The 27,131-nt window shown below is 38.6% G+C and overlaps 1 protein-coding gene across 2 annotated transcripts in view; it reads left to right on the top strand.

Annotated features, from left to right (window-relative positions):
• The first annotated feature begins 2,788 nt into the window (after positions 1 to 2,788).
• ttc27 (tetratricopeptide repeat domain 27) overlaps positions 2,789 to 27,131 on the top strand; it is a 78,775-nt gene continuing 54,432 nt past the window's right edge. For both annotated transcript variants that reach the window (XM_066671028.1, XM_066671018.1), the window contains exons 1-8: positions 2,789 to 3,091; positions 6,032 to 6,209; positions 11,078 to 11,207; positions 12,484 to 12,624; positions 15,995 to 16,097; positions 23,559 to 23,723; positions 23,908 to 24,050; positions 25,444 to 25,556. In XM_066671028.1, the coding sequence (XP_066527125.1) occupies positions 3,016 to 3,091; positions 6,032 to 6,209; positions 11,078 to 11,207; positions 12,484 to 12,624; positions 15,995 to 16,097; positions 23,559 to 23,723; positions 23,908 to 24,050; positions 25,444 to 25,556 (1,049 nt within the window). In that variant the 5' untranslated portion in view covers positions 2,789 to 3,015. The remainder of the gene's footprint in view (positions 3,092 to 6,031; positions 6,210 to 11,077; positions 11,208 to 12,483; positions 12,625 to 15,994; positions 16,098 to 23,558; positions 23,724 to 23,907; positions 24,051 to 25,443; positions 25,557 to 27,131) is intronic.

The following is a 27,131-nucleotide window of genomic DNA, read 5'->3' as shown; positions in this document are numbered from 1 at the left end:
CTATGAGATCACCCATCTCCCATGCTATAGTTAGCAAACTGCTTGCCAAGTTTCATGAAACTGGTTCAGTGTTGGATTTGCCAAAATGTAGACGCATGAAAACTGTCACTAATGAAGAAACATCAGTGGCTGTCCTAGCTTCATTCAGCAAGAGCCCACAGCGTAGCACTCCCCACATGTCACTGGAGAGTGGCATCAGTCGAACATCCCTTCAGCTGACATTAGCTACTCACAAATGGCACCAACTCCATGGTTACAAACTCCAGCTGCTGCAGCATCTCAACGAGGATGACCCAGATCAGCGCACTGAATTTGCAGAATGGGCAAAACAAAAACTGGAGCAGGACCCTCAGTTTACACAGAAGATTTTGTTCAGTGATGAGGCACACATTTATGTGAATGGTGAAGTTAACAAACAAAACCACCGCTATTGGTCTGACACTAACCCACAGTGGATAGATCCCTCCAAGACTGTTGGAACAAAAAAAAATGATGGTATGGTGTGGTATATGGGGTACCAATATAGTGGGGCCAATCTTCATCAATGGAAACCTCAAGGCCACTGGATATGCAAAATTGCTACATGATGATGTGTTTTCCTCTTTATGCACTGAAGCTGGCACATTCCCTGAGTTTTTCCAGCAAGATGGTGCACCACCACATTATGGGTGTCAGGTGTGAGCATTCCTAGAAGAACAGTTTCCTGGAAAGTGGATTGGTCATTGTGGGCCAGTTGAATGGCCCCCAAGGTCTCCCAGTCTGACCCCCTTAGACTTTTATCTTTGGGGTCATCTGAAGGCAATTGTCTATACTGTGAAGATACGAGATGTTCAGCACCTGAAACTACGGATACTGAAAGCCTGTGCTAGCATTTCTTCTGCGGTGTTGCAATCAGTGTGTGAAGGGTGGGAGAAGAGGATTGCATTGACAATCCAACACAATGGGCAGCACTTTGAACACCTTTTATAAGTGGTCAGAAACTTGTAAATAACTCATAAAAGAATAAAGTTACGTTAAAACCAAGCACACCATTGTTTTTCTTGTTTTGATGTGTCACGTGACCCTCTTCCCATTGAAAAAACAAAAGTTGGATCCAAAATGGCCGACTTCAAAATGTCCGCCATGGTCACCACCCATCTTGAAACTTTACCCCCTCCCATATATTAATGTGCCACAAACAGGAAGTTAAAATCACTAACCATTCCCATTTTATTATGGTGTATCCATATAAATGGCCCACCCTGTATTACTACTGTACATCTTTTGTATAATAGGTATGATAATACAAAGTCACAATTTCCTTTGGGATCAATAAAGCGTTGTCGTATCTTATACCAATGCCAAGTGCGGGCTAGACCGGTGTAAATTCTCCAACATTGGGCTGTAGAACAGTGGAACTCTTTTCTCTAGAATGATGAAGCACCATCTTTTGACATGAGTTGGAGTGGTGTTTGTGAATGAGGACTAATCATCCAACAGCTGTACCTGACTGAACCAAAGCTCTCATGGATGAACGCTGTCAAATCCCACAGATATGTTCCAACATCTAGTCTAAAGCCTTCTCAGCAGACTGGGGACTGTTACTGCAGCAGTGAGGGACAAATGTCAGACTAATACCTGTGCTTTCTGAAGAGATAGTGAATGAGGTGACTACAGACATTTGGCCATATCTTGGTCTCCAAATCTGCCTACCCTTTGAAGTATACCTCTCATGAATATACAGCTATAGTTAAATTCTGAAATTATTCTGGCTGCTTTCTATATGGCATTTTGATTCTAATCCAGACGCATTAAATGGCATCTGAAATCACTTTGTTGGCATTATGGAAATGCTTTATAAAGCTCCCTCACAAATTAATTTTGGACAGTGCAGGCCATACAGTGCTTGCAAATGTACAGTAATAATACCTGTAATGTGAGAGCAGACAAGGAGGCATGATATCAGTGCAAGGTTTTATTTAAGAAGTCCAAGTTGAGAATGACAGAACGTGACAAGGAATACATTTGACTGAACTGAATAATAGACAGTTAGAGTGAAGAAATAACCCTGAACAAGCTCTGACAAAAAAAACCAAACATAAATACATCATTAAACCTGTTTCATACATCTTCACATAAAAACATAATGCCAGGCTGAGGACAGGACTGAAACAGAGGGCATAAATACATATGACTAGAGACCATTGTGACCCAGAGAGCAAAAGGGATACCTGAGAGTAATTGGTCACCATGGTGACTGACCTTTCTCTGGTGAAAGAGATGGCAGGGTCAGGCCAAAAACAAAATTAAAAATAAAAGCACATGGTCAGGGAGAAATATTAGAATTATAACATAAAGAATGACAATAATCATTAGGAAATTAAGAAATAAGACATAATTATGACTTCCAAACTGAGGGTAAAGAGATCCTAACCTATTTCATTACATAGAAATTCATTCTTATGACATATTAGGTCATTTTTTAAGACTAATCATTAGAACTAAATCTGAAAATAGTAAACAGATAGAGGTTGGAAGGGATATATATTGAACATTTATCAGTTGAATAAAGCTTCAAGAGAATAAACCAAGCGCAGGCTTTTGATTTAACTCAATTTACAAAAATATTTCAAGATTTCTAGAAACAAGAAACAAAGTCATTAAAATAAGTCATTTTATATTAACTTAATCATTTGTTAATTTATAAAAAAAATCTGCTCGTCTAAATTGAATTTCTGATGCGGAAAACTGGTGTTTTTATAAAGAACTTTTGAAGAGTACCCCATATGTGCACTGCAGTCTCAGTCTACAGCTCCCATAATGCACCGCGTGGCTGTCATGGCGGCTCACTGATGACACTTGCAGCACATGTGAAGAAATAAACAGCAGATTTCATCAAGAAGAGAAGCGGACGAGCCAGCCTTACCACGAAGGAGCTTCTGTGCGGCTCGGATTTAGCGATTAAATCGGTTCGAGGCGGCCCACAATTCCATTCCAGCGCTAATTGTGAGTGAGAGCGGGCGAACGGCCGAAGCAATGCCGCTGGAGGCGGAGGTTCCAGTGCTGAGGAGCTTTCTGCTGGAGACGGAGCGGAGCATCTTTAGCAGCGGAGGTAAGAACCCGTCACAGCTCTGCTGCACCTTCTCCCAGTGGAGAGAGAGAGAGAGAGAGCCACCGCCGCTGTCTGGTTCTGGACGGACGGTTAACGCTTGGTGGTTATTATTCTTTCCAATTGACATTCTGTGTCGGTATGGTTTGGGACGTTCGCGAAAATTCACGAGTCCTGGGCTTCTCATTTTAATTCTGCACTCCACCTTAAATGACTGAGGTGCCTGCCGCACCGCAATGGATACGTGCAGTCGCCTCATTCATTTAAGGTGGAACGGAGAAATTCGGACAAGAAGCCGGCGCATGAACAGCGAAACGTCGGATATCTGGAACGTTTCGCGCTTTCGGTGGTCGGTAGGCGGTTGACGGTAAGTTAGTAGATGAGTTCATGTAGTGAAGGAGTTTGTACTTTATGTGGGTTCTTTTATTTTCGAAATGTTTCTTTCAGTGGCTATTACTAGAGAAGAGGCGTTTATCGTCTGCACTAGCTGTGTCATGATAGGTGTTAACGATAATTGTTGGGAGTTAAGCTTTAAATTAGATTTATAAGAAAAAGCTGATAACAGGCCGGTTGGCTCTACGACGTTAACCTTACTGCAACTGTCAGGGGACGGATGAGTGTGTTACCCCGCTTGGCTCAGTGAACATACACTATGAATTTATAATGTAGCTTCCGAATATGAGGTTGAATGTCGAATATGTGGCAATATATAAGGATCATTTAACGCAAATGTAACCTTAAACATTTCCAAAGAAAACAGACTCTTTTCGGACGCTGAGGCGGGTTAGTGCTACCTCCGTTAAAAGGAATCGACGCTGGCCGTTTTTGAGACGTGCGTTTCGTTACTAACCTTTGACTGGACGTCAAGCGCTAGTTATTTATGGAGTGTTTTGGAGTTCTGGTTGTATTTTCACCAGTTTGTCCACGGGCACCGCGTTACTTTTTTCCGCAGGACTCAGAGAATATCAGCGCGTTTGTGGGTGTGAGGCAAGTTTCGCCTTCCCACCGTTTCCAAGCTTAAAGCTAACGGGGTAAGCCAGGAGCTTTCAACATTAATGCCACAAAACGTGTATATAGAAACGTTTATATGTCCGTCTTTGATTTGACACTAATTTGTGAGTGGAGGGTGCATTCATCATTAGCTACGTATCATTGAACATTAAAATTAAGGTGTACAAAGTGATCTCGCATAAAATGTTATTCTCTGGGTCTCTGGATTGTTTTTGGAATAATACATAGCTGAGAGAAAAACGTCTAAGACAAATGTTATAAAGCTGTCCAGTTATTCCATACATTTTACATTTCTAATTAAAGGGGAATTCCACTGATTTATTAAGTGGTAAATATGTGAAAAAATCACTGAAATAATTGTCTTGGTGTGAAATCCTGTGTTGTAGAGAAATGATTGGGTCAGAAATGTTCACAGTGGTGGCGAGTGGAATTGGACGTCAGCCTGTAAAAGCTCCTCCAAGAAAGTTATAATATGCCATTGTTATGATAATGTATTTCCTCATGAGGCTCTACAGTGAATTTACAATGTTCTCAAAACTAGAGTAAGACCGTGTTTTAGGGTCCACTCCACTTAATCGGACTGAATTTTCTCTTGCTTCCACATACAGTAGTTCCCCATCCTATCCCCTTATTCACAGCTTAGCCATCACATACGCTCTTTGAAAAGTATTCATGGCCATTTTAAGTTTTAGACCATGTCTGAAGTATTTAAATTTCCAAGGCCAAGGCAGAAAAGCTATTTTTGGCCTGTCCTCGTTCAGCCAAATGAATTCACTACAGTTTCTCCTCAGAAGAGGTAGGCTATTTGAAGTGAAGCAAAATGAAAGCTTAGCTCATGTAAAAATAGCGATGCTTTCTTCACTGAATAATCACTTTTTTCTAGTCTTTTTCTTTTGGCGTGCTTATTTTTAAACATCCACTTTAACCCTGTCATTTAATAAGTCCTAATTGTGTCAGTTTTTGAAATGTTAGATCTGCTGAAATAGCATCTTAAGTTGTTTTTTATTTTATTTCTTACAGTTTGGCTTTATATTTTGTTTAACTTGAAGTCTCCTTAAAATACACTCGCCAACTGCATGTTTCATTACAAAGATAGCATAGTTATTCCCCTTTCATTCCATTTCATGCAGTATACAGATTTTAAATGTGACTCTGATGCACTGTGTTTTTCTGTAGCTATGTCATGATACTGTTGTCATTATGTCTATATGATTGTGATATATTTTTGTAGTATTGCCCACCCTAGTTTCTCAGTTTCTATTACCATCTCTCCATTTATCTTTAGTCCCCACATCCATCTCTTGTTTTCTATTTTTTCTTTTACACAGGTTTTATTTCAGCTCCATCTTCTACATGCTCTTGTTCTTTCCTACAAGTCACTGGTTAATTCACCAGCCTTTGCTTTCTCTCCTCACCTCACTCCAGAGCCCAGTGGCGCATGACTGCATTTGACGAACTGTTTGAGTGCGTGAGAGAAAATGGATTCATGAAGAACACTCTATTAATCATATTATCATTCATGAATTGTATTATGTGCTTATGGATGGACACATTTTATTTTTGTTTTATTTGTTTTTTGTTAATTAAATTAGATTAATTAATTAGAGCGTATATTGTTTAAGAATGGATGACTGAATTTCTTTTTTTCAACAACGAATACAGTCACACTTTTAGCATATAGTGTGTCAAAAGTGCTGAATGAAACTGTTAAATTAATATATCTACACTATTTTGAAGTCTTGTCTCTATTGATTGATGAAGCTCGCGGTCTGTTCTGTTTCAGCAGGGAGCAGAAAGATTGATGCACTTGTAACATAAATGCATTTTGTTCTTGGAAAAGAATGTATTATTCTGAAGTGCTTTTTGAATAGGCTGCAGGTTATGTCTGTCTTTATATATTATATATATATATATAATTTATTTTTTGCTCAGATGGAGGTTTGCTGCTGCAGTACGTGCTTGAGGGGGATTTTGAGGCGGTTCTGCTCAGTCCCCAGGTGCTGGATTTACTGGCTGGAGACCCAAAGGAGGACGAGAGCATTGAGGCTTACCTAGAGAGAAAGATCCTCATCTACATCAGCAATGCTACAGAGGATCAGAAGAGTGACAGGTGAAAAACGCAAACTGCTTTACACAAACAGGACAGTTTAAGTTTTCTATTGGTTTCTGGCAAAAAGGTAAAGTCTGAAGATTAATTGCAATCACAATACTTTAACTTTCCTACAATATTTTGAAAATATATTTGATGTTATTTCTCATAACACAATAAACTGTGTTATCTTGAGATGGCCAATTAATCATTCAAGATTTTATTTTCTTAAAAGTTATTTAACATTTTGTTTTCATGGCCATGGTGAGAGGATAGATTTGATTAAATTTGTTTATATTATATTTGAAATATTATTGCAAAGGCTGCTAACAATTCTCACTATTTAATAGTTAAGTTTCCCTATGCTGAATAGTCTCTTTAAACATGTATTTTAAATAGATAATTGGAATTATTGACAAGAAATCTTAATGTGGCTGTCACTATGTCACTCCTTTTTATTTTTACAAGCCATTTTCTGATAAATTAATCCCTCAAAGGTCTCATAGATAGAATTTGCACAGATTTTGCGGTCAGTCAGATGTTTGTCTACCTGCTGGTCTGCTGAGACCCTGCATGTTGGCAGTGGTTTATGACAGTGGTTTCTGTCACATAAAGCACCCAATAGAGTGTCTGTCATATAAAACGCCTTAGTACTGTAGGCACTGTATAAAACTGCTATATTCTGGTGTAAGGGTTAGGACTGTAGGTGTTCGCCTATTCATGACTATCAAGCAATTTGCCCCATGTTGAATGAAAAACAACATAATAGTAATAATAAAAAAAATCCTACTAGTACCACTAGTGCTGAAATGGGATTAATACCCCTGAGACTGAAAGAACAAAGAGAAACCCTTTTATTTTCAGAGATTTGTACAAAATATATCTATAGATTTGTGCAATTTCCTTTGGGATCAATATAGGGTTATTTTACCTTATCTATCTAATATATTGATTTTGGCTGAAAGTAATATCAAAATATGTTTGCCTGGTTACAAATAACTACAGTGAAGCTGACCAATGATTTAATTTGATGTCCAATACAGAGTATAGTCAGGAAGATTATTTAATGTGGAAAAAAAGGTGTTGGTGGCATATGATACAGCAGGTAGTGTCTCTATGCAACTCCACAGTTGTGGGTTCTAACCCCTCCTCGGGCTACTGGGTGTGAGCAGTTTGGTGTGTTCTCCCTGTGTCTGCATACTGCACTTTGATTTTGTGGTAGATTTATATGCTACATGTATTTTTTTTTTCTGCAAAATCAGAATCTTGTTAAGTTTCAGTTTACAAAATAAGCAAATGTTTACAGAATTTTTTATGTTTGTTACATTTGTAGTAAAATAAAACTCGCTCCTCCAAAACACCCCAAAGTGGCTCAATAATATTTAGATCTGGTGACTGTGCAGGCCATGGGAGATGTTCAACTTCACTTTCATGTTCATCAAACCAATCTTTCACCAGTCTTGCTGTGTGTACTGGTGCATTGTCATCCTGATACACGGCACCACCTTCAGGATACAATGTTTGAACCATTGGATGCACATGGTCCTCCAGAATGGTTCAGTAGTCCTTGGCAGTGACACGCCCCTCTAGCACAAGTATTGGGCCAAGGGAATGCCATGATATGGCAGTCCAAACCATCACTGATCCACCCGCATGCTTCACTCTGGGCATGCAACAGTCTGGGTGGTACGCTTCTTTGGGGCTTCTCCACACCGTAACTCTCCTGGATGTGGGGAAAACAGTAAAGGTGGACTCATCAGAGAACAATACATGTTTCACATTGTTCGCAGCCCAAGATTTGCGCTTCTTGCATCATTGAAACTGACGTTTGGCATTGGCATGAGTGACCAAAGGTGTGACTATAGCAGCCCGGCCGTGTATATTGACCCTGTGGAGCTCCCCACGGACAGTTCTGGTGGAAACAGGAGAGTTGAGGTGCACATTTAATTCTGCCGCGGTTTTATGTTTTTTGGAAACAATCCGGGTTAGAACCCGAACATCCCTTTCAGACAGCTTCCTCTTGCGTCCACAGTTAATCCTGTTGGATGTGTTTCATCCTTCTTGGTGGTATGCTGACATTACCCTGGATACCGTGGCTCATCACAAAGACTTGCTCTCTTGGTCACAGATACGCCAGCAAGACATGCACCAACAATTTGTCCTCTTTTGAACTCTGGTATGTCACACATAATGTTGTGTGCATTGCAATAAATAAACTGTGCTCTTACCCTCTGCTAATTGAACCATCACACTCTGCTCTTACTGGTGCAATTAATGAAGATTGGCCACCAGGCTGCTCCAATTTAGCCATGAAACCTCCCACACTAAAATGACAGGTTTTTCAGTTTCATTGTCCAGCCCCAAACCTATAATTAATATTAGTATAACATTTTTTTTCCCCAGTAGTGTGTTCTTGAAATTAATAAAATTATTTTTCAGTGGATTTTTTTTTTTTTTTTTTTAAATATCGCCAAGAATATTGCTATCACCAAAATACTCTGAAATACCGTGCTATTATTTTAGGGCCATATCGCCCACCCCTACTCCAGACCCAATACGACACTGAACAGGATGAAGCAGTCACAGAAGATGAATGAATGAAAGCAATCAAACATGTTTTTCTATATACTCTACCATCACAGTAGGACTCCAGCAGATACATGCCAGATGCAGGACAGTGTCCTAATATAACATTGTAGCATTATTACTTGGTGTTGACTTTCAATCCTTTGCAGCATCCAATATTTCTCGGGGCAAATTATCGTGTTGTTGTATTTTTGAGAACTCATAAATCAAGTATGTATTTGGATAGAGTCATTTGACTTAAAAATGTTTTAATGATAACAACTGGGAAGCAGGCCAATGTTATTGTCTATACAATGGTTTATTGTAATTAGCTATCTGCAAAATGCATAACCAGGCTTCAGACTGGAAAATAGATGTGAGAAACAATTATTTGCTGTGATTAGTGAATAAATCTGTCTACTTTTTATCATTTTGTATTAAGCTTATCATTTTGGATTATTTACAGCCCGATGTTTTAGGAATACAAGTTTTCTGAGCTGTAAGTTATAATAACTTTGATACCCATTTGCGCATTTTAGAATTCCAGCGTAATCACCTGTACCATAAAGAAAATACTAAAACAGGAGTAAAATATAATATAGTGATGTAAAATGAATGCTTTACTTGTTGTATTCTTGTTATAGAATATAACTGAGTATTGCTTTTTTTTTCCATTACTATAATTCACAAACATGCTGGTGGGGTTTGTTTATTTATTTATTATTTTAGCTTAAACAGTGCACTTTATAAAGCTCCAGTTGTGTATTAGAAGTACATTTTTATCTCTACTTCCTTCACATTTCACCTCTCCTCCAGCACGTCTCGCTGCCATGAATTATTAATTTTTGATAAGCTCAGATTAACATCCCTGCCTTTCTCCTGTGAATAAATGGTGATAGAATGTGTAGTGCAGGCTAACTCCACACTCTCCTTGTTCCTTATCCTTCTTTACGCTCCATTTTTATCTTCCCTTTTCATTTCTCTGTCTCTTTGTGACATCATGTGATAGTAGACCTTGGTAATTGGTAGCTTTTCAGCACTGATCTGAAATCAGTTTCTGTGGAGAGGTTTTTAGAAAGGTTAACATTGCAATGTATGAATTTATGAAGATGCTTGGAAGGTGGAAAAGGAGGGGAAATATGTTGTGATTGTTTCAGCCAACAGTTAGGCCACACTCTTCCTTAGACCAGCGAGTGTAAGTTGATTTACAGCTGTCATTCTATCCGTTTGATTTGGGTAGAACTGTCTCCACAAAGCTCGCCCTTCACTCATTCATTTATACTCTTTACTCTTACTGTACACTGATTAACTACCTTTTACCATATCTATTTTCTATTTTCTCTTTTCTCTTGCTAACTCTCTCACACACCCCACCCCCTCTGGTCTTTTTTTTTCTTCTTCTCCACCCCACAGCCTTCAAAGGAAGAGAACACAATGAGATTCATGGCTTTTCCTTCTTTGTTTCGGTCTTGTGTGAATACCTCAGCACACCATTAATCTTTTAGAAATATGGAGGTCCTTGTTTGTGTATGTGTGTGCATATTTGTGTGTGTCATGCAAAGGATGTAAATAACACCAGTAGGGTTGCCACCCTGACACCAAGTCCTAAATACAAGTGACAACATATAACAAGCAGAACGCTCCCTTTTCAATCAGTATGGCTGTGTACACGGGATGCAAGTGCCAGAACGCAATGCGATGCACCAGTTTGTTTTTGACAATTCATCCCACTCTACCCCAGACATGCTGTTCATATGGGTGTTCAATCACCCATATTAGGTGAAGTTACAAACTGTTTTTTTTTTTTTTTTTGGTTAGTGGTTGATTTATGCTGCCAATACACCACACTGCTGTGTTGCTCATGCACAATCCTTGCAGGTAAGACTCCGAACATGGATTAATACCAAGGGAGGTTAAGTCCAATTCAGAGGAACTGTACTGTAGACTTCTTTTCCTTTTTATACTTTTATAAACTATCATTACTTTTTTATTATGACACTGCTGTGTGAAACAATTATAGATGAATATATAGACATTATAACATTTATGAGGGGTTAATCTAAGAGATTTAGTTTCAGATTTAGACTAGTTTGAAGGCATTTTTTTTCCTGAAATCAACGTGCGACAGAAGTAGATTTATTTTAGTATTTGACAAGTATTGTCAGTGAGTTAATGTTGTTTTCTCTAGCTTGCATATTGCTGGTACCATGAATAATTAATGCATTATTGTGTTTGTGTCATTAAAATTTATGAAACAGAGTACTGATTTGTCATGTTGCTTTCCAATAGCTAACTTCCTTTTTTTTTTTTTTCCCCCACTGTAGGGAGACTGCTCTCCTGGCGCTGATGGTTGCATGTCTGAACCTCTTTGCCCAAAGTAACTGGACGGGGCCTCCGGTAAACTTGCATGTTGCTGACTTCCTTCCTGCAGCCCTCCTAGAGCCCTACTCTGAGGTACTATACCCGAACACTAAAAAACACCCAAAAACACTTCTCAAAATCTTCTCCATAATAGTGACTTTCTAATCCATTTTGTGGTTTAAAGATTCACTCAGTATTAAAGGATTATATTTATTTACCCTTCTTGCCATGAATTTGGTCCATGATGTTTTTAACAGAGATGTTCTTAGGGACTTAGAGAAATGTAACTGATATTGATCAGTGCTCCTGAAATATGAGTATTTCCAAGGAATATAACAGTCCACTTCAGTGGACAGTAAACATGTCTTTTGATTTGTTTTACTGATGGTTTATACTTGTACAAAAGTTACTCTTTCAGTTACTATTTCAAGTCTTGTATGCAGAGGTGGAAAAAAAAATTCAAACAGTCTGTTTTTATCAAATCAATTTGTGTTAATGAAGCATATGTCTGTAGCCAAATTTATGATATAAAAAGTCACGAAGTTTGCTGTAGAATTATGATATGAAGACACATCCAGATGGATGGAAAATTGTGAAACCTTGAATTGAAACTGATTTGAATAATGAAGTGCCTAAGAGATTCCCACCTCTACTTATTAGCAGTTTTACATTAGCATTATTCGCTGTGTCACATGCCTTCTTTTTGTTCCTGTAAACCTTTCAATGGAGCACAGCCTTAATGGCCTTAGAGCTACCCTTAGAAGGAGTCTCATTATCTGCCACACTGATACTAATAAACAGCTATATGTGGGTGTATGAATGTCATGGTGTTACTTGTTCATGAATAGTAGCTGTTTCTGTGAGTGAGATAGGCAGCATATTGGTAGTGAGTGTATGTATGTGTGCTCAAGCCTGGTGATGTATGGAGTGTGTTGGTGACCCCTGGCAGGCCTTTGCTCAGGATAATGAGGATGTATGGAGGACTGGAGGGAGGACAGGCCATAGGCAGGACCCACGCTAATGAAGCCTCTTAGGGCCTCCAATTATACTGGGGTGAAGACATGGCTCTCTTTGACGCCCTCTGGATTCTCCTGAGCCCACTTGAGAAAACCTGTAGTGTATGTGTGTGTGTGTATGCATTAGCTCTCAGGAGAAAACCCATTCTGCTGTCTCACAGCTTTCTGTCCCTGATTTATCTGTCCAATACTAGAAAGCGGAGACCTTTTATATTAGACAGAGAGTGGCTTACATGGAGAGAACCACTCTTGAGAATATGAATGAAGCAACATTAATGCAAATTGCAATATGTGTAAGATGTATATAGATTTGTATTTCTGTGCCGCTTAAATTGATGTCTCTGTGCTGATAGACCGGAGCCCTGACCTCCGCGCTGCTGTGCAGTCTACTGTTGGATGGAGAGTCTGTGTATAGCCTGGTGTCCAATCCTCTCCTACTGCTGCTTGCCAGAGTTCTGCTGGTCAACTGTGCTGCAAAGCTGGAAAACCTGCAGGTGAGCCACTGTGTGTTTGTGTGCAAGAGAGAAATCAAGGAATATCTAAATTTTTGTTTTGAAGTGCAGTTACTGCTTCTAGGACTGAAACATTTGGGGAAAATATGTAATTGTGCTTTTTCAGACCATTAATGGCATTGTGATTTAAATTGCATTCAAGATCTGTACTTTGTAATGCTAAATGTAGAGAGCTTGACTGTTGTTGAAGTAATGTTAATATAATATTAAGTAGTGAAGTAAGGTTAATATTTGGTTGTCTTTTGATGGGTTATATTAAAGCTAAATTTATTTATTCATTCATTGTCTGTAACCGCTTATCCAGTTCAGGGTTGCGGTGGGTCTGGAGCCTACCCGGAATCATTGGGCGCAAGGCAGGAACACACCCTGAAGGGGGTGCCAGTCCTTCACAGGGCGCGACACACATTCACTCACACAGGAAACCGGCGCACCCGGAGCAAACCCACACGGACACAGGGAGAACACATCAAACTCCTCATACACAGTCACCCGGAGCAGGACTTGCACCCACAACCTCCAGGTCCCTGGAGCTGTGTGACTGCGACACTACCTGCTGCTAAAAGCTAAATTACACTCTTAACACTCTACACACTAAATAAACTGCTACTACATACATGACACAGGTTATGCATGGTCTTTTTTATTTTATTATGTTTCATTAAAACAGCTGTAGTACTGGATCAGGCGTACTATGTGTGTTTGTGTGTGCTTGTGATGAGTGAAACTCATTAGTTTGGTAAGTTGTCATTAAAATTGCTGCAAATTGCATGATGGAGGTCTGGGCTTAAATGTCCCTCAGTGTTATTACCTGACATGTGCAGTAATTTGTGTGTGGGTGGGTGTGTGTTTGCTCATGTTCGTTCCTTTGTTAGTGTCCCAGGATTTCCGCCCTCGCTCACCTTATTGTAGTATAATTTATGGCCCAGTGTGTTGTCACTGTAAATCTGACTCTGTCAATGCACTACTTAGAAACAGGAAGAGCGGGTGAGAAGAAAATAATTCCAAAGGCTTTGTAAATACTGCAGTTAATTTATGCCCCATGTTCCCTTTATGTGTGTGTGCAGAGGCACATAACTCAAACGCAGGCAGGTAATTAGAATGGAGCTGGTGGTGCTGCTGGGAGTTCGGTCATTTGTGTACAGTGTGTCTATTAATCCTTTGTATTGTTTAGTCTCGTGTGTATGTGTCTATGTCCTTTCTTCCTATACTTATTTTATGTTTGTTTTGTTTATTTAGCTGTTAATTGCACTATGAGGTATTCCAGTGTCAGAACTGCGGAAATGTTTTTACAACGACGTTCTCTGCTTGATCTTTGTTCTCAGTATATCCTTTGTGTAAATAAGGTATCAATCATTAGCATCTATAATGCATAAAAACTATTTGATGTTTAGGGATGACTTGAATTTAGGAACTGGGCAAAAGGAGATGCCCGGATAACCGCATAATTAATTAAACACCTTTAATTAAATATTAATCAAAACAGATGTGAAATAAGAGGCCCAAGATTCAAGACTTTGTTAAATGACTAGTTTGACAAATTCTCATAAACCTCATTGTAATGTGTCACTGTAGCATTTAGTAAATGTGCCTCATTTTTGTAACTTAAATAACAGCGAGAGGGTATTAGACCAGAAAATGAATGGTACACACTAGACAATATCATTAAAGATGTATGTAGTCTTTAAGTTCCATGCTTTCTGAGCCTCTAGTTATTGAGGCCTTTCAGTAGATGTAGAATCGAACTAATTTTAATGTTTTTATGACTGCTGTTGAGAGATCACAATATTATCTTCAGTGCATATTGGAGACCTTTTTGTCTAAAATGACTAAGGATTTCCAGGCTTGGATTGTCTGGCTCAAAAGCTTGTCTGACAAAGCAGCAGTCACCAAGGGTCAGCTCCATTAACTGACTGAAGTGAAAAGTGCAGCGAGACCAATTTTTTTGTACAATACACATTCAAGTGAGGTGATAGCCTTTGTGTTATCAGAACTATGAATTATGGAAGGTGGAGAATATGGGACGTACACCCATAAGAGATAATCAGACCCATTAACACTCGTTTGCTTATAATGGATGTCAGTGGAATGTCTCCCATATGGTGGACTGGCGATTAGAGAGCATTATTTATATTTTACAAGCGTGCCTGCTTAGATTAATGGTGTACAAATACCTTCATATTAACAAGAAATCACTAAGTGAAATAACCAAAACATGCAGTATTAAATAGGTGTGTATATGTGTGTTTAAATTCTGATTATTTATTTTTTTATATGAACCCAATGCACATTATTTGGTTCTTCCATGCAACTTGGTGCAAGTTAATCTTGAAAGAGAAGAAAGTCTTAAATATCATTTGTTTTCTCTGTCTGGGAGAGGAAAGTAGTGATTTAACACCCAGCCAAGCTCAACACAATATTCTTTTAATTCTCATCATTGCAGGATTAATGTTACATAATCTTGCATTGTGTTTCTAAGAACAGTAAATTGGCTCCGCATGATGTGGCAGTAATAGTGCATTAAACCCACTCACTGTTATCACTGAATTTGTGAGTTTGTGTATAGTAAGTCACTAGCCAGAACTAATGCTGCTGTTATTTTACAACTTCACACCTCTACAAATGCAATCTGCTGTTTAAAGGATTAAATTGTTTCCTTGGCAGTTAGGTGAGAAATGAACCCCCCTCCCCTTGCACACCACACACTCGTGCAGTCACTATCACACACATGCACACAGACAGAGACGTCCTCTGTATCCATGTTTGGGTGTGTAAATGACTGAGGCAAAATTAATTTGCTGCTTCCAAGCTTTTGAGAATGAAGTCCACCTCCCCCAACACAAGCGCCCTCGCCTCGGTTACATTCCCACTAATAAATGTGAGGACGCACAGCCAATCTGCATATAGAGTTAAGGTGGTGAGTATGTGATGGTGTGTGATGAATACAGATCAGACTAAACTCCTCAGTTTGACCAAAGGTCATCCCTGCACGTGCACACATTTTCAATAGCAGGAGATGACTGCTGTTTTTCCTGCATATTTATGGAATTTTTTTTTTCATTACACTTTTGAGAACGACTTTGTGAAGGAAGCTGTAACGAAAATTGAACAAGGATATGCATTCTTTTTCACACATATGATCATATTTTCGTCAAAAAATATCTTGTCACTCTTTAATAGAACACTTTTCCATTTTCGGATGGAAGCCTCTGTATATTTGTTGTAAATACCATTAAAATTGTACTGTTTTGGCTTTTTGAGCCTAGCCCATTATTTTTTGTTCTCCTCCCACATGCAAGTGTATATAAAATGTCCTCACATACTGATCTTTCTCTTTGTGTATGTGTGTTTGCAGCTGCTGCCCTGGTGGACGCTGAGATATGTCGCCTTGCATCAGCAGGTTTTGGAGGAAAAATCCCCACAGCTCTTTGTCCTGGCAAAAGACTGCATGGAGAAAGGCAAGAGAACATTAACTCATACATGTGTGTACATATACACACACACACACACACACACACTCAAAGCACGGAGCAAGGCATATGTGAACTTAAGATTCCAGCTTCAGATTCTCAAATTAAAACCAAGTTTACAATTGTTGACAGTCAAATACTTGCTGCAGTGAGTGGTCTGAAATTTTTGCAATTTGACACATGGATTCTGAGTGTTCAAACATATTCTGTGTGTGTGTTTAGCAGAGTTGAGTAGAAAGATGATGAGCCTGTCAAATCTGGTTACTTTCTTTCTCAGTGAGAAGTGATGTCTTGGCTCATTTGTTGTGGCTTGTTGTTTAAGCTGTGTTTATATGTGGTCATATAGATTGCAGTGACAGCCGTGTCCGTGACATGTGTTGATGTGCACTCTTCAATGCTACATGTGTGTATTTTGGGAATAGAGACATATTTTAGAATGTGCATAAAACTGACTGATACAAAATGAAATGCCTAGGACATGGGCACCAATTATAAATTACCATAAAATCAGTTATGTACATTCTGTATGCTATACAAAAGTCAATTTTATAGTGAATTTATTGTGATTCCATATTGACGTATCACATAAAATGGCCTGCTTTGATTGTTCTACTCTTAGCACTAGGTTTAAAACAATAACTGATAAAGCTGGATAATCTTTCTGCTGAAAGCTTACCTGTCAGCTTCAGGTTATAGACAGTATCCATTTAGTTTCACCTCTTGAAAGTGCTGTAAATTAAAAATCTAATAGAAAAAAAAGTGGAGGATTGGAAATGGATTAAGCTCAGTAGACACTACCACATCAATTTAAAAAAACTCCTGGATCGCCTCTAGTTCCAGTCTACACCATTGGACTCGGACATCTCTGGTGTAAAGAAATAAACATGTGGACTTCACAAATGGACATACAGGTGCATCTCAATAAATTAGAATATCATCAAAAAATTAATTTGTTTCAATAATTCAGTTCAAAAAGTGAAACTCATAGACTCATTACAAACATGGTGATCTATTTTAAGCGGTTATTTCCTTTAATGTTGATGATTATGTCTTAAAGCCAATGAAACCCAAAAGTCATTATCAAGAAAGTTTTAATATTATATAAGACCAATGTAAAAAATGTTTAATACAGAAATGTTGGCCTACTGAAAAGTGTGTATAGTATATGCACTCAATACTTGTTTGGGGCCCACTTTTGTATAAATTAATGCATCAATGCGGCGTGGCATGGAGGCGATCAGCCTGTGGCACTGCTGAGGTGTTATGGAAGCCTGGACTGCTACTTCAACTCGTCTGCATTGTTGGTTCTGGTGTCTCTCATCTTTCTCTTGATAATACCTCATAGAGTCTCTATGGGGTTTAGGTCAGGTGAGTTTTCTGGCCAATCAAGCACAGTGATACTGTATTTATTTAACCAGGTATTAGTACTTTTGGCAGTGTGGACAGGTGCCAATTCCTGCTGGAAAATGAAATCCGCATCTCCATAAAGCTTGTCAGAAGAGGAAAGCATGAAGTTCTCTAAAATTTCCTGGTAGACAGCTGCGCTGACTTTGGACTTGATACAACACAGTGGACCAACACCAGCAGATGACATGGCTCCCCAAACCATCACTGATTGTGGAAACCTCACACTAGACTCAAGCAGCTTGTATTGTGTGTCTCTCCACTCTTCCTCCAGACTGTGGGGCCTTAATTTCCAATGAAATACAAAATTTACTTTCATCTGAAAACAAGACTTTGGACACTGAGCAACAGTCCAGTCCATTTTCTCCTTGGCCCAGTTAAGACCCTTCTGGTGTTGTCTCTGGGTCATGAGTAGCTTGACACAAGGAATGTGACAGTTGTAGCCTAGACTTCAGCAGCAGTTCACTCCTTGTGAATCTCTCCCAAATTTTTGAATGGCCCTTTCTTGACCATACTTTCAAGGCTGTGGTTATCGCTGTTGCTTGTGAACCTTTTTCTACCACACTTTTTCCTTTTACTCAACTTCCCATTAATATGATTGGATACAGCAGGAGGGTGTCAGCGACTGCCTTCTGAACATCTGTCAATTCAGCAATGTTCCCCAAGAATATGTAGCCTACTGAACCAGATTAAGGGACCATTTTAAAGTCTTAGGAAACCTTTTGAAGGTTGTTTTGTGTTATGTTATTCTAGCTTTCTGAGATGATTACTTTTGGGTTTTCATCAGCTGTGAGTTTGAATTTTTAATTGAATTACTGAAATAAACTTTTTGATGATATTCTAATTTATTGAGATTTACCTGTATATCAAATATCTAGAGTAAATCAGTGGGATTTCACTGTTTGAATCCTTCTGAGTGAAACAGTGCAACTGCTTTGCAGTCTTTTAGGGAAGTTCTTACCAGAAACTCATTCATGATGTAGAAAAGCAATAATTGCAATAATTGCATTGCTCTAGTGGCAGCATGCAATTTCATTCTTCAAAAGAGCAGGAACCTTAAAAGCGTGGTCTCAGTAGGGAATTGTTGGCCAAATGATGCGTTCTGCTTCAAGCGGCAGTCTTAATTAGGTTCTCATGCCTTTTGGAATGAGTTTTTAGAGCGTCTTCCACTATCAGACACAATTCATCTGAAGCCAGCTCTGATTCTTGATAAAGATGATTATGCACCAAAGTAGGAAAGAAATACTTTCATCCCCTTTTTGTGCTCATGTCCCATCAACAGCCGTTTTGGATTGGACTTGTCAAAATATGGATTAAAATTAGAGTAACACCAATCATCAGTGTTTTAAACTTTTTAAAAATTCCCTTTGTAAAATAATTTCTCAAACTCACATGGTGTCAAAAGATGGCTGTCATCTGTAGATTTTAGAATCTGCGAAGTAGCTAAGCAATTACAATTTAGTTATTGCTTTATTAATTTCAGTTTATATCTTCTGTGAAAGGAATTAATAGACAAAAACAAAAATACATTTAGAAGTGTTTGTTCTCGCTTGGTGGAGAGAAAAATGCGTGCTTGGTGTGATTTCAGGAAAATTCTAATTTTTAGCTTGTACGAGGAGATTTGGTTTAATTGTATTCATGTGTCAATTATACAAAACCTAAGAAGTAGGCCTATAGAAAATTCCTACATTGCAACACGAGATGCTGTAAAAGTGTATTATTCTTCTGTTTCGCTCAGTGTTCTCAAATTTTCATTGAAAATCGAGACAAAATTTAATGTTTGGTTTAGAAAAGCCCCTTTAAGAAATTTACATCAACATCAGACACCATGAGGAAAACTAGGTGTGCCATGTTTACACTTTTTATTGATGTTGATAGGTTTTTGTTGCTTCGACCCATGCTTAAAACTAGTTTGTCCTTCATGCTCCATCCACTCTCACTGAGGGCTTTTGGGCAGTAATTTGCTGCAGCAACGCCTACATCTAAGCAATCAATAGAGCAGCAGCACTCTGGATCTGCTGGACTGTTAAATGCAATGCCCAAAGAGTCATTCAACTTCTGAGAGACTTTATTTGTCGCTGGAGCAGGTCGCATGACTTTTACTTTCTTTTAAATCAAAAGTTAAATCATCTCTTTGACTTTTTTATATATATATATATATATATATATATATATATATATATATATATATATATATATATATATATATATAAGCTGACCTGTGTCTGTTTCTTCATACATATATAGATTGCTTCTTGGACAATTACTTGAATTAGAATTTTACATTGAGTGTATGGTATTCTACTATTCTTTACACACTTTCCAGGAGTGTGATCGACACCTAAAAAGCCCTTAAAGTTTTTTTTAATTTTTTTTTATTTTTTTTTGCGCTTATAATCCAGTTACATGCAATCTTGAAAGCAGAACAGAATGGAAAAGTATAATTTATCATGAAATTTCATGGTCTTTTATGCATCGTTTTTCACTCTAATTTATCTCTCACTTTAAATCAATGAAGTGTTTTATAAGTAAGTAAATAATATAGGTGAATTATTCTTTAATCAGCCTTTATACACAACGAGTTACATGGGTGAGCGGATTTAGAGCAAGGTCTTTCATCACTCTGCTTAGTAAATGTCAACCTGCACAAGAGGTTTACTCAGGGTAATGGAATGAGACCCTACTAAGATTTGAACAAGAATAAAGTTGTGAGTGATGGGAATCTTAGAGGAAAGCGTGTGAATATTGTATGAATTATTTGTAATTGACATTTTAGATAACATTTTTGTTTTTATTAAACACACTTGACATTTGTAATAGTAAGTTACTGTATTACCGTGCTGTTCGTTTACTCGTTTGGTGTTTATCAGCTTTGCAAATGACAGGGTTCGGAATCTTTCTTTTTTTATGATTGACCACATGGCCTATTTGGATGATTCTAGATTTGTATTGTTTAATGTGACGGATTAAAGCAGTTTAATAACTCCGTATACATAAATCATAAACTCTCTGCATTTATGGTGATTTTAAAATCTAAAGTTTAAGGCTTAGTTTCATCCCGTACCTCAGTGCATAGCGATACATTCATTTGTTCATTGCCTGTAACCGCTTATCCTGTTCAGGGTTGTGGTGGGTCCTACATGGTGATTACTGGGCACAAGGCAGAAACACACCCTGGAGCCCTGGAGGGGGTGCCAGTCCTTCACAGAGCAGCACACACACACCTATGGATACTTTTGAGTAGCCAATCCACATACCAGCATGTGTTTTTGGATCAAACTCCTCAAAGACAGTCACACAGAGTTGAACCAATGACTTGAACCCACAATCTCCAGGTCCATGGTGCTGTGTGACTGCGACACTACCTGCTGCACCACTGTGCCACCTTCCATTGACATTGTAATACATTTTTTATTGTTGTTGTTGTAATTAGTATTTTTAATCTGGTTCTTGCAAAAACACACACATGCCCGTGTGCCCACACACCTTTAATATATGACGAGCTTCTGAAAGCTGAAGAATGTTGGCATAGGCAGCTGTATAAATTATTCCAGTGTGTGCTAATATGGATTTTAATCTCAAAACTGCATGGCCTCAAGAGATTTTCATTCTGCTCATGGCCATATAGAACATGTGAAGGACACAGCTGTCACATGACTCTCTTTCTCTCTCAGCCTGTGCTTTCAAGGTCTCATTACCCAAGTCCTTAGATCTGTAGGATATTTCTTCAATGTAGGCACTTAATGAAAGGTATTGTGCTTATCATCAGTTTTCCACATGATGATACGCCCAGTACAAGTTTCTATGAGTGTTTGTTTGTTTTTTATGTCATTCTATTGTAGTCATTTTTAAAGCCACCGTGGGTGTTTTCACACTTGTGCCCAGGACCAGTTCTGGGAAGGGCTTGTGATCACTGGTTTGCTTTTACATTGAAGAATTCCTTTCGCACCTTGGATCAATCATGTAATACCATGTCTCTTTTCTGTGTGCAGGTTTACAAAATATTAGACAATGAGTTCATCAGTTTATTCTTTTTATAATTTTCCTCGGTAACAAATGCAAGCTCAAGTGACAAAGAACAGAGTTTTTTTTTTTTTAATTTGTGGCATTTAACCATGAAGGAGCTCTTCAAGAAATACCCATAGCTATGAATGTGTGGTGCCCTGTAATGGACTGGTGCTCTGTCCAGGCATGGTGATTCCGCATGGGCCCAGACCAACCATGATAATGAGCTGGATAAGTGCTTCCAGGCAGTGAATGAATAAATGTCATTTTTTACTAGACTACATGAAATAATCTGTACTAATTGGACCTGTCCTAATAGATATTTTACACATTTATGTCTATAGGGATATTGATTTTGTTCTGAGAAAAATATTGTAAAATGTATCTGGACAGTAAACATATTTCCTCAAAAGAATACTCCTTTTAGAATATATACAAATAACATTAAACCTTTAATGAATTTATAAGGAGTGCAATGATTAGGGATCCAAGGTGAAATCTCCAGTCACGCTACAAAAATGAAGCAATCATGCAACATTATAGGCTTTGTTATGAGGGGATGGCTTTCTCAAATTCACCCCAGTGCCCAAACGTCAGAAATCTCGTGACTGAACCTAAAATAAGGACATGTCTGACCTCTGGTAATCATACATTTGTAAGAAGCTCAAGTCTTTTGCAAACAAAAACCCGTTTAACACCAGTTAGCTAGTTAACAGATGCTCTCCTCGAACTGGAGCCATAACAAGACTAGGGATGTTACACCAGTGTAGACAAAGGCTTATGGTAATATGCAATTTAATACAAAAATCTAATCAGCACAAGCACAAATTCATAAGGCATAACATTATATACATAAATTACATGTACATTGTCGTTTTCTTAGTTTCTTAGCGCAATACCTGCTAAGGCTGCTCTTGTGTCATATACATATAGACCCTACTCAATTTTAATATAGCAAGGTTCATAGCACTGTTGTATCACACTTTTTTTTACCCCTGTAACCCACTACTATATCCCTGCACTTTATTATTTCTTTCTGGATGTCTTCTATTGTGCACTATGTACACTATTTTTATTGTTTAGTGTTAGGGCAGCACGGTGGCGCAGCAGGTAGTGTTAAAGTCACTCAACTCCAGGGTCCTGGAGGTTGTGGGTTCCAGTTCCACTCCGGTTGACTGTCTGTGAAGAGTTTGGTGTGTTTTCCCCATGTCCGCATGTGTTTCCTCCCACTGTCTAAAAACACACGTTGGTTGGTGGCTAGGCGAATCAAGTGTCCTTAGGTGTGAGTGTGTGTCACCCTGTGAAGGACTGGCGCCCCCTCCAAGGTGTGTTCCTGCCTTGCACCCAGTGATTGTGGGTAGGCTCTGGACCCACTGCGAACCTGAACTGGATAAGCGATGTTTAGGGTTAATACAATGTGTCGAATTGAAGGTTAAAAGGTGCAAATACATTTTAAAAAGACAGAAAATGAGATGTCCCTGTGATTTTCTAACAATTCCTGCTAAATATATATTATTATTATCATTACTTTTAAAGGCTGATGGGGGTTGGCGTGCTTTTAGTTGATTATTAATTTGAGTGTCATCAAAAAATGATTATCAACTTTGACTGAAATCCCCCCCTGATGTTGATATACCCAGGGGTTCATTTCTTTTGTTATATTCATCAGCTAACTTTCCTCATCCTGAGTCAATGTATCAGGAGAATCACTTCTGTGTTTACAGCAATATCAGGATAATCAAAACAATCAGTTTAAACGTGTCTCCTGGTGACTTTTATTGCGTTTATAGTTTGAGTTTAAGAAGAGTTGCGTGCAACCAGCAAGTCTTCAGAAGAGTAATACAGAATGTTCAGCATTAAGCTAAAAACTTACATACATGATTTTAGCAGCATGTACATGGTCCTCATGCATTTCAAGATGTACATTTTTATGCCTTGTTCCCCCTTGGAGCTGCCATATGTTCCCACAGTGTTTACACCCTTGTAAGCAGCTGTAACATCACCCTCCCTCATCCTCTTATCTATTTATTTTTACCCCAGTATGTAAATGTGAAGATGTTCTCAGCAGTGGAATACACAAAAACCTGGGAATACTCTTCCACTTGGAGTGCAGCTACATCTGCCTGACCTACTATGAATACCTCAAGGCCAAAGAACACCTGCAGAAAGCCCGGGAACTGTCAGGGTTGGACATTAACATGACTGGTAGGTAACACGGTGGTGCCTTTTCTGATCGCGAGAGTTATGGGCGGATGGAAAAAATGGAATAGTTTTGCCTGACTGACATTAATTTATTTAATAACAGAAGAGTGAAAGGAGCAAAGCTATGATTTTATTATTAATGGAATGGTTAGGAATGAGCAGGTTGTTGATGGCATTGTTCTTTCAGGTGCGCTGGGGAAGAGAACTCGTTTTCAGGAGAATTTCCTCGCTCAACTCATTCTTGATGTTAAGAGGAAGGAAGACTATTCCTGTACTGAGGGTGAGAGTAGCTTCTCACCTGCACCAACACCCAAGGATCTTCTGCCAAAGGTGTGCATACACACACACACACACACACACACACACAGTGTCAGTGCACTGCTCACTATAGCCACCAGGGGGTGACCTTTGCGTTTGGGTTTTCTGCAGAATTGACATTGAAAAGAAATGAAGGTCATACTATTTGGGAAATATTTCTGTCTCTTTCTCTCTTCTCTTCTTCTCACACCCTGAGGACGTGGTTAACAACATTTTAATGCACATTCTTGAGTGTTGTTCAAGTTCTTTCTATCTCGTCTGTTTTGGAGTGATAAAGTGACTGTGGTGTTGGTTGTTGTCCCCTTGAGACTTTTTGGAAAGACTTGCGTACAGGTGTACGGCAATGTGGCACATAAGATAAAAAGTTATCTTATGTGCTAGCTGTGATACAGTAACAAGCAGGTAAACTGAGAGATGTAAGACACAAGCTAAAACAGCTCCAGTCTGGTCCAGTCCTTGGGTCAGTTACTTTACCTTTGTTGTGTGTAGGGTTAGAATTTAAAGTTGTTTGTTACCTATTTGCATTGAACTTGTCTGATATGCTGCACCATACGTTCATTAATATGCGAAAGCCTTGAGGAGATTCAGAGCTGTTTCAAAGACTGTCCTTTGTCCTTCAGAGATGACAAAAGTAATTTCATGCTCTTTGTCTTGCATGTAGTTGTGATACTTTAACACACACACACCTTGTGTTCAGTCCTGAAAGATAAATGGGTTATTATTATTACATGCCACACCAGACTACTTTCACTCTCTAGATCACAGCATGTGCAGGGAACATACAACATAAATACACGCGGCCCCTGGGAGCACTTTTAGTAGTGCCCAAACCCCCTGGACTTCATACTTTTGGATGTTGGGCAAGGTGTTTGTTTCTTTACCTTTCTGATCATTTCAGCAGATGAGTTGGAAGTGTGTATGCGTTTGGGAATAGTTGGCTTGTCCTAATTGTTTGTTTTTGTGTCTCCTCTGAGCAGTGAGCTGGGGTTTTTCATCATTGAGCATTTCTAAATTCTGTTGGGAGTAGGTCCATCTAGGCTCACATTAAATCAGTCTGGAGTAGGATCGTGTAGACGTGTGTGTGTGTGAGTGAGATTTCAGCTAGTCAGTATAGCAGAAAGTTATTTTATTTTAAAAGAATTTAAAGTTGAGTGCAGTGGTAAGATCACAAATGCCACCATTTTATTTGCACACCATTAATCAGGAAGTTTTAAAATTTAATTAGTTGAATTTACCTTAGTAACATAAGTCATGACTTGGCATTTGTACAGAATGTAAAATGACAACATTGCCCTGTTCTCCTGCCAATTTAGGAATTGTGCTTTTTTTTTTTTTTTCCCCAACAACAATTTGGCAATATGTTCCAAATACACCCAAATATGTGTGTGTGTGTTTGTGTGTGTAGGATCACCAGCTGAATGACGATACAGTGCTGAACCAGATAAACCTGGCAGAACCATCTGAGCATCAGCTTCCAGACTTCAGTGCAGAGGAGCAGGCCCTCATCCTCGGAGTGTGGTGAGTATCTCTAATCATCAATCACGATGCAGTAAATAATCAATGTTTATCTGTCTGGCTCATATTGACTTAGCAGACCAACCTCTTCAAGGTCTGAGTCATATGTAGAATTTTATAAATGGTGGCAGCACAGATGGACAGCATGAAGTATGATAGAGGAGTTTGACTTTCTCAGTATTCCTATTCTGATAAACATCCAGTTCATGATTTATGGATAACTGTCCAGTTATATTTTTCTGTATTGTATGTTATTTTTACTGTGTAGTGTTTGGGAAACATTAAAGCTGTTGAAATGAAACTGGGATGAAATTCTTTGTGCTTTTTACAGAATGTTTGCCTTAATTTTTTTTTATTCCCCCACCCCTACTCCTCTTTCTTTCTGATTTTCCTGCTCAGCTTGCACTAGTATATGTGCAGGTGTGTGCGCAGGTGTATGCATGTATATTCCAAGAGGAAAATATCCCAAAAGTGTCATTATGAAGCTATTTTTTAAAATTCTCTTTTGAAGGTGATATCAACACTGATAGTTCTGGGCCACTGGGCTGTTTGCACAAGCATGTGTGCAGGCATGTATTGGTCGTTCATTTTATGAGCCTTGTCCACGTGTTACCAAGTATATTTCTGTAGATCAGGTTATGAAAGCATCAGCCACATATGTTTTTACGATTATGATTGTAGCAGGTCTGTTGGCAGAAGCTTCTCTCGTGCTGAAAGACGTTTGAACAACAGAAAATTCCACATTTATCTGTAGTAATCCTTAAGATTAGCTTTATTAGCGTTACTAATTAAATCCAGGACTTCTAATACAGTCATTATTACATTATCATAAATCAGGAAGTTTGATTTTTATTATTTCAAATCTTAGGTTCATTGTGGAAAAGTGTGTAGGTTGTATTGTCTGTTTCTCCGTAGAGTATATATTTTAATATGTATGTGCTTGAAAGTTAGCTACTTTAAATGTGTTTTTGCTTGGTTTTAAGTTCAAAGCCCTATCATACATATCCCTTTTAGCAGCGCCAGTAGTTTTTCACTTTTAAGTTAAATTTATAATTAAGGTAATTGCTGCATGAAAGGCAATTAAAGCATTTTCTTCCCATGGGCTTGGCTATTCTCTGCCTGGTCTTGTTCCTATATCACCACCTCATGAAAAAGATTTCAAATTCTAAAGTTTCGGAAATTCACTGGTCAGTTATTGTCCTCAGTAAAACCATAGTGTCAGAATTGACTTTCTATGAATGACTGGATTTCAAAGAATACATAATGTTCCTTTCTTTGATAGGCTTTGTCGCTTTTGGATACAGAAGGAACAATGACTTTGTAACTTAATGTACTACCCATCTCTCTCTCTCTCTCTCTCTCTCTCTCTCTGCGGGTCTGTCCATGTCAGGCCTCCTCTCAAGCCTCTGGAGTTACAGAGTAATTAGCTCCACGCTGGTCTGCTCTGTGCTGAAAGGTCATCATCCCCACTGCCTGCTGCTGCTAGGAGACAAATTGCAGGCGTGGAATAATTAGCAGGGCGTAATTATGTGGGGCAGGGGCCTTAATTGGATTGAATGATGGTTGAAGATGGATTGA

Source organism: Hoplias malabaricus, chromosome 1 (genome assembly GCF_029633855.1).
Source record: "Hoplias malabaricus isolate fHopMal1 chromosome 1, fHopMal1.hap1, whole genome shotgun sequence".
NCBI classification, from domain to species: Eukaryota; Metazoa; Chordata; class Actinopteri; order Characiformes; family Erythrinidae; genus Hoplias; species Hoplias malabaricus.
The sequence above is the reverse complement of the archived record's forward strand: the minus strand, read 5'-3'. Positions and strand labels throughout refer to the sequence as shown.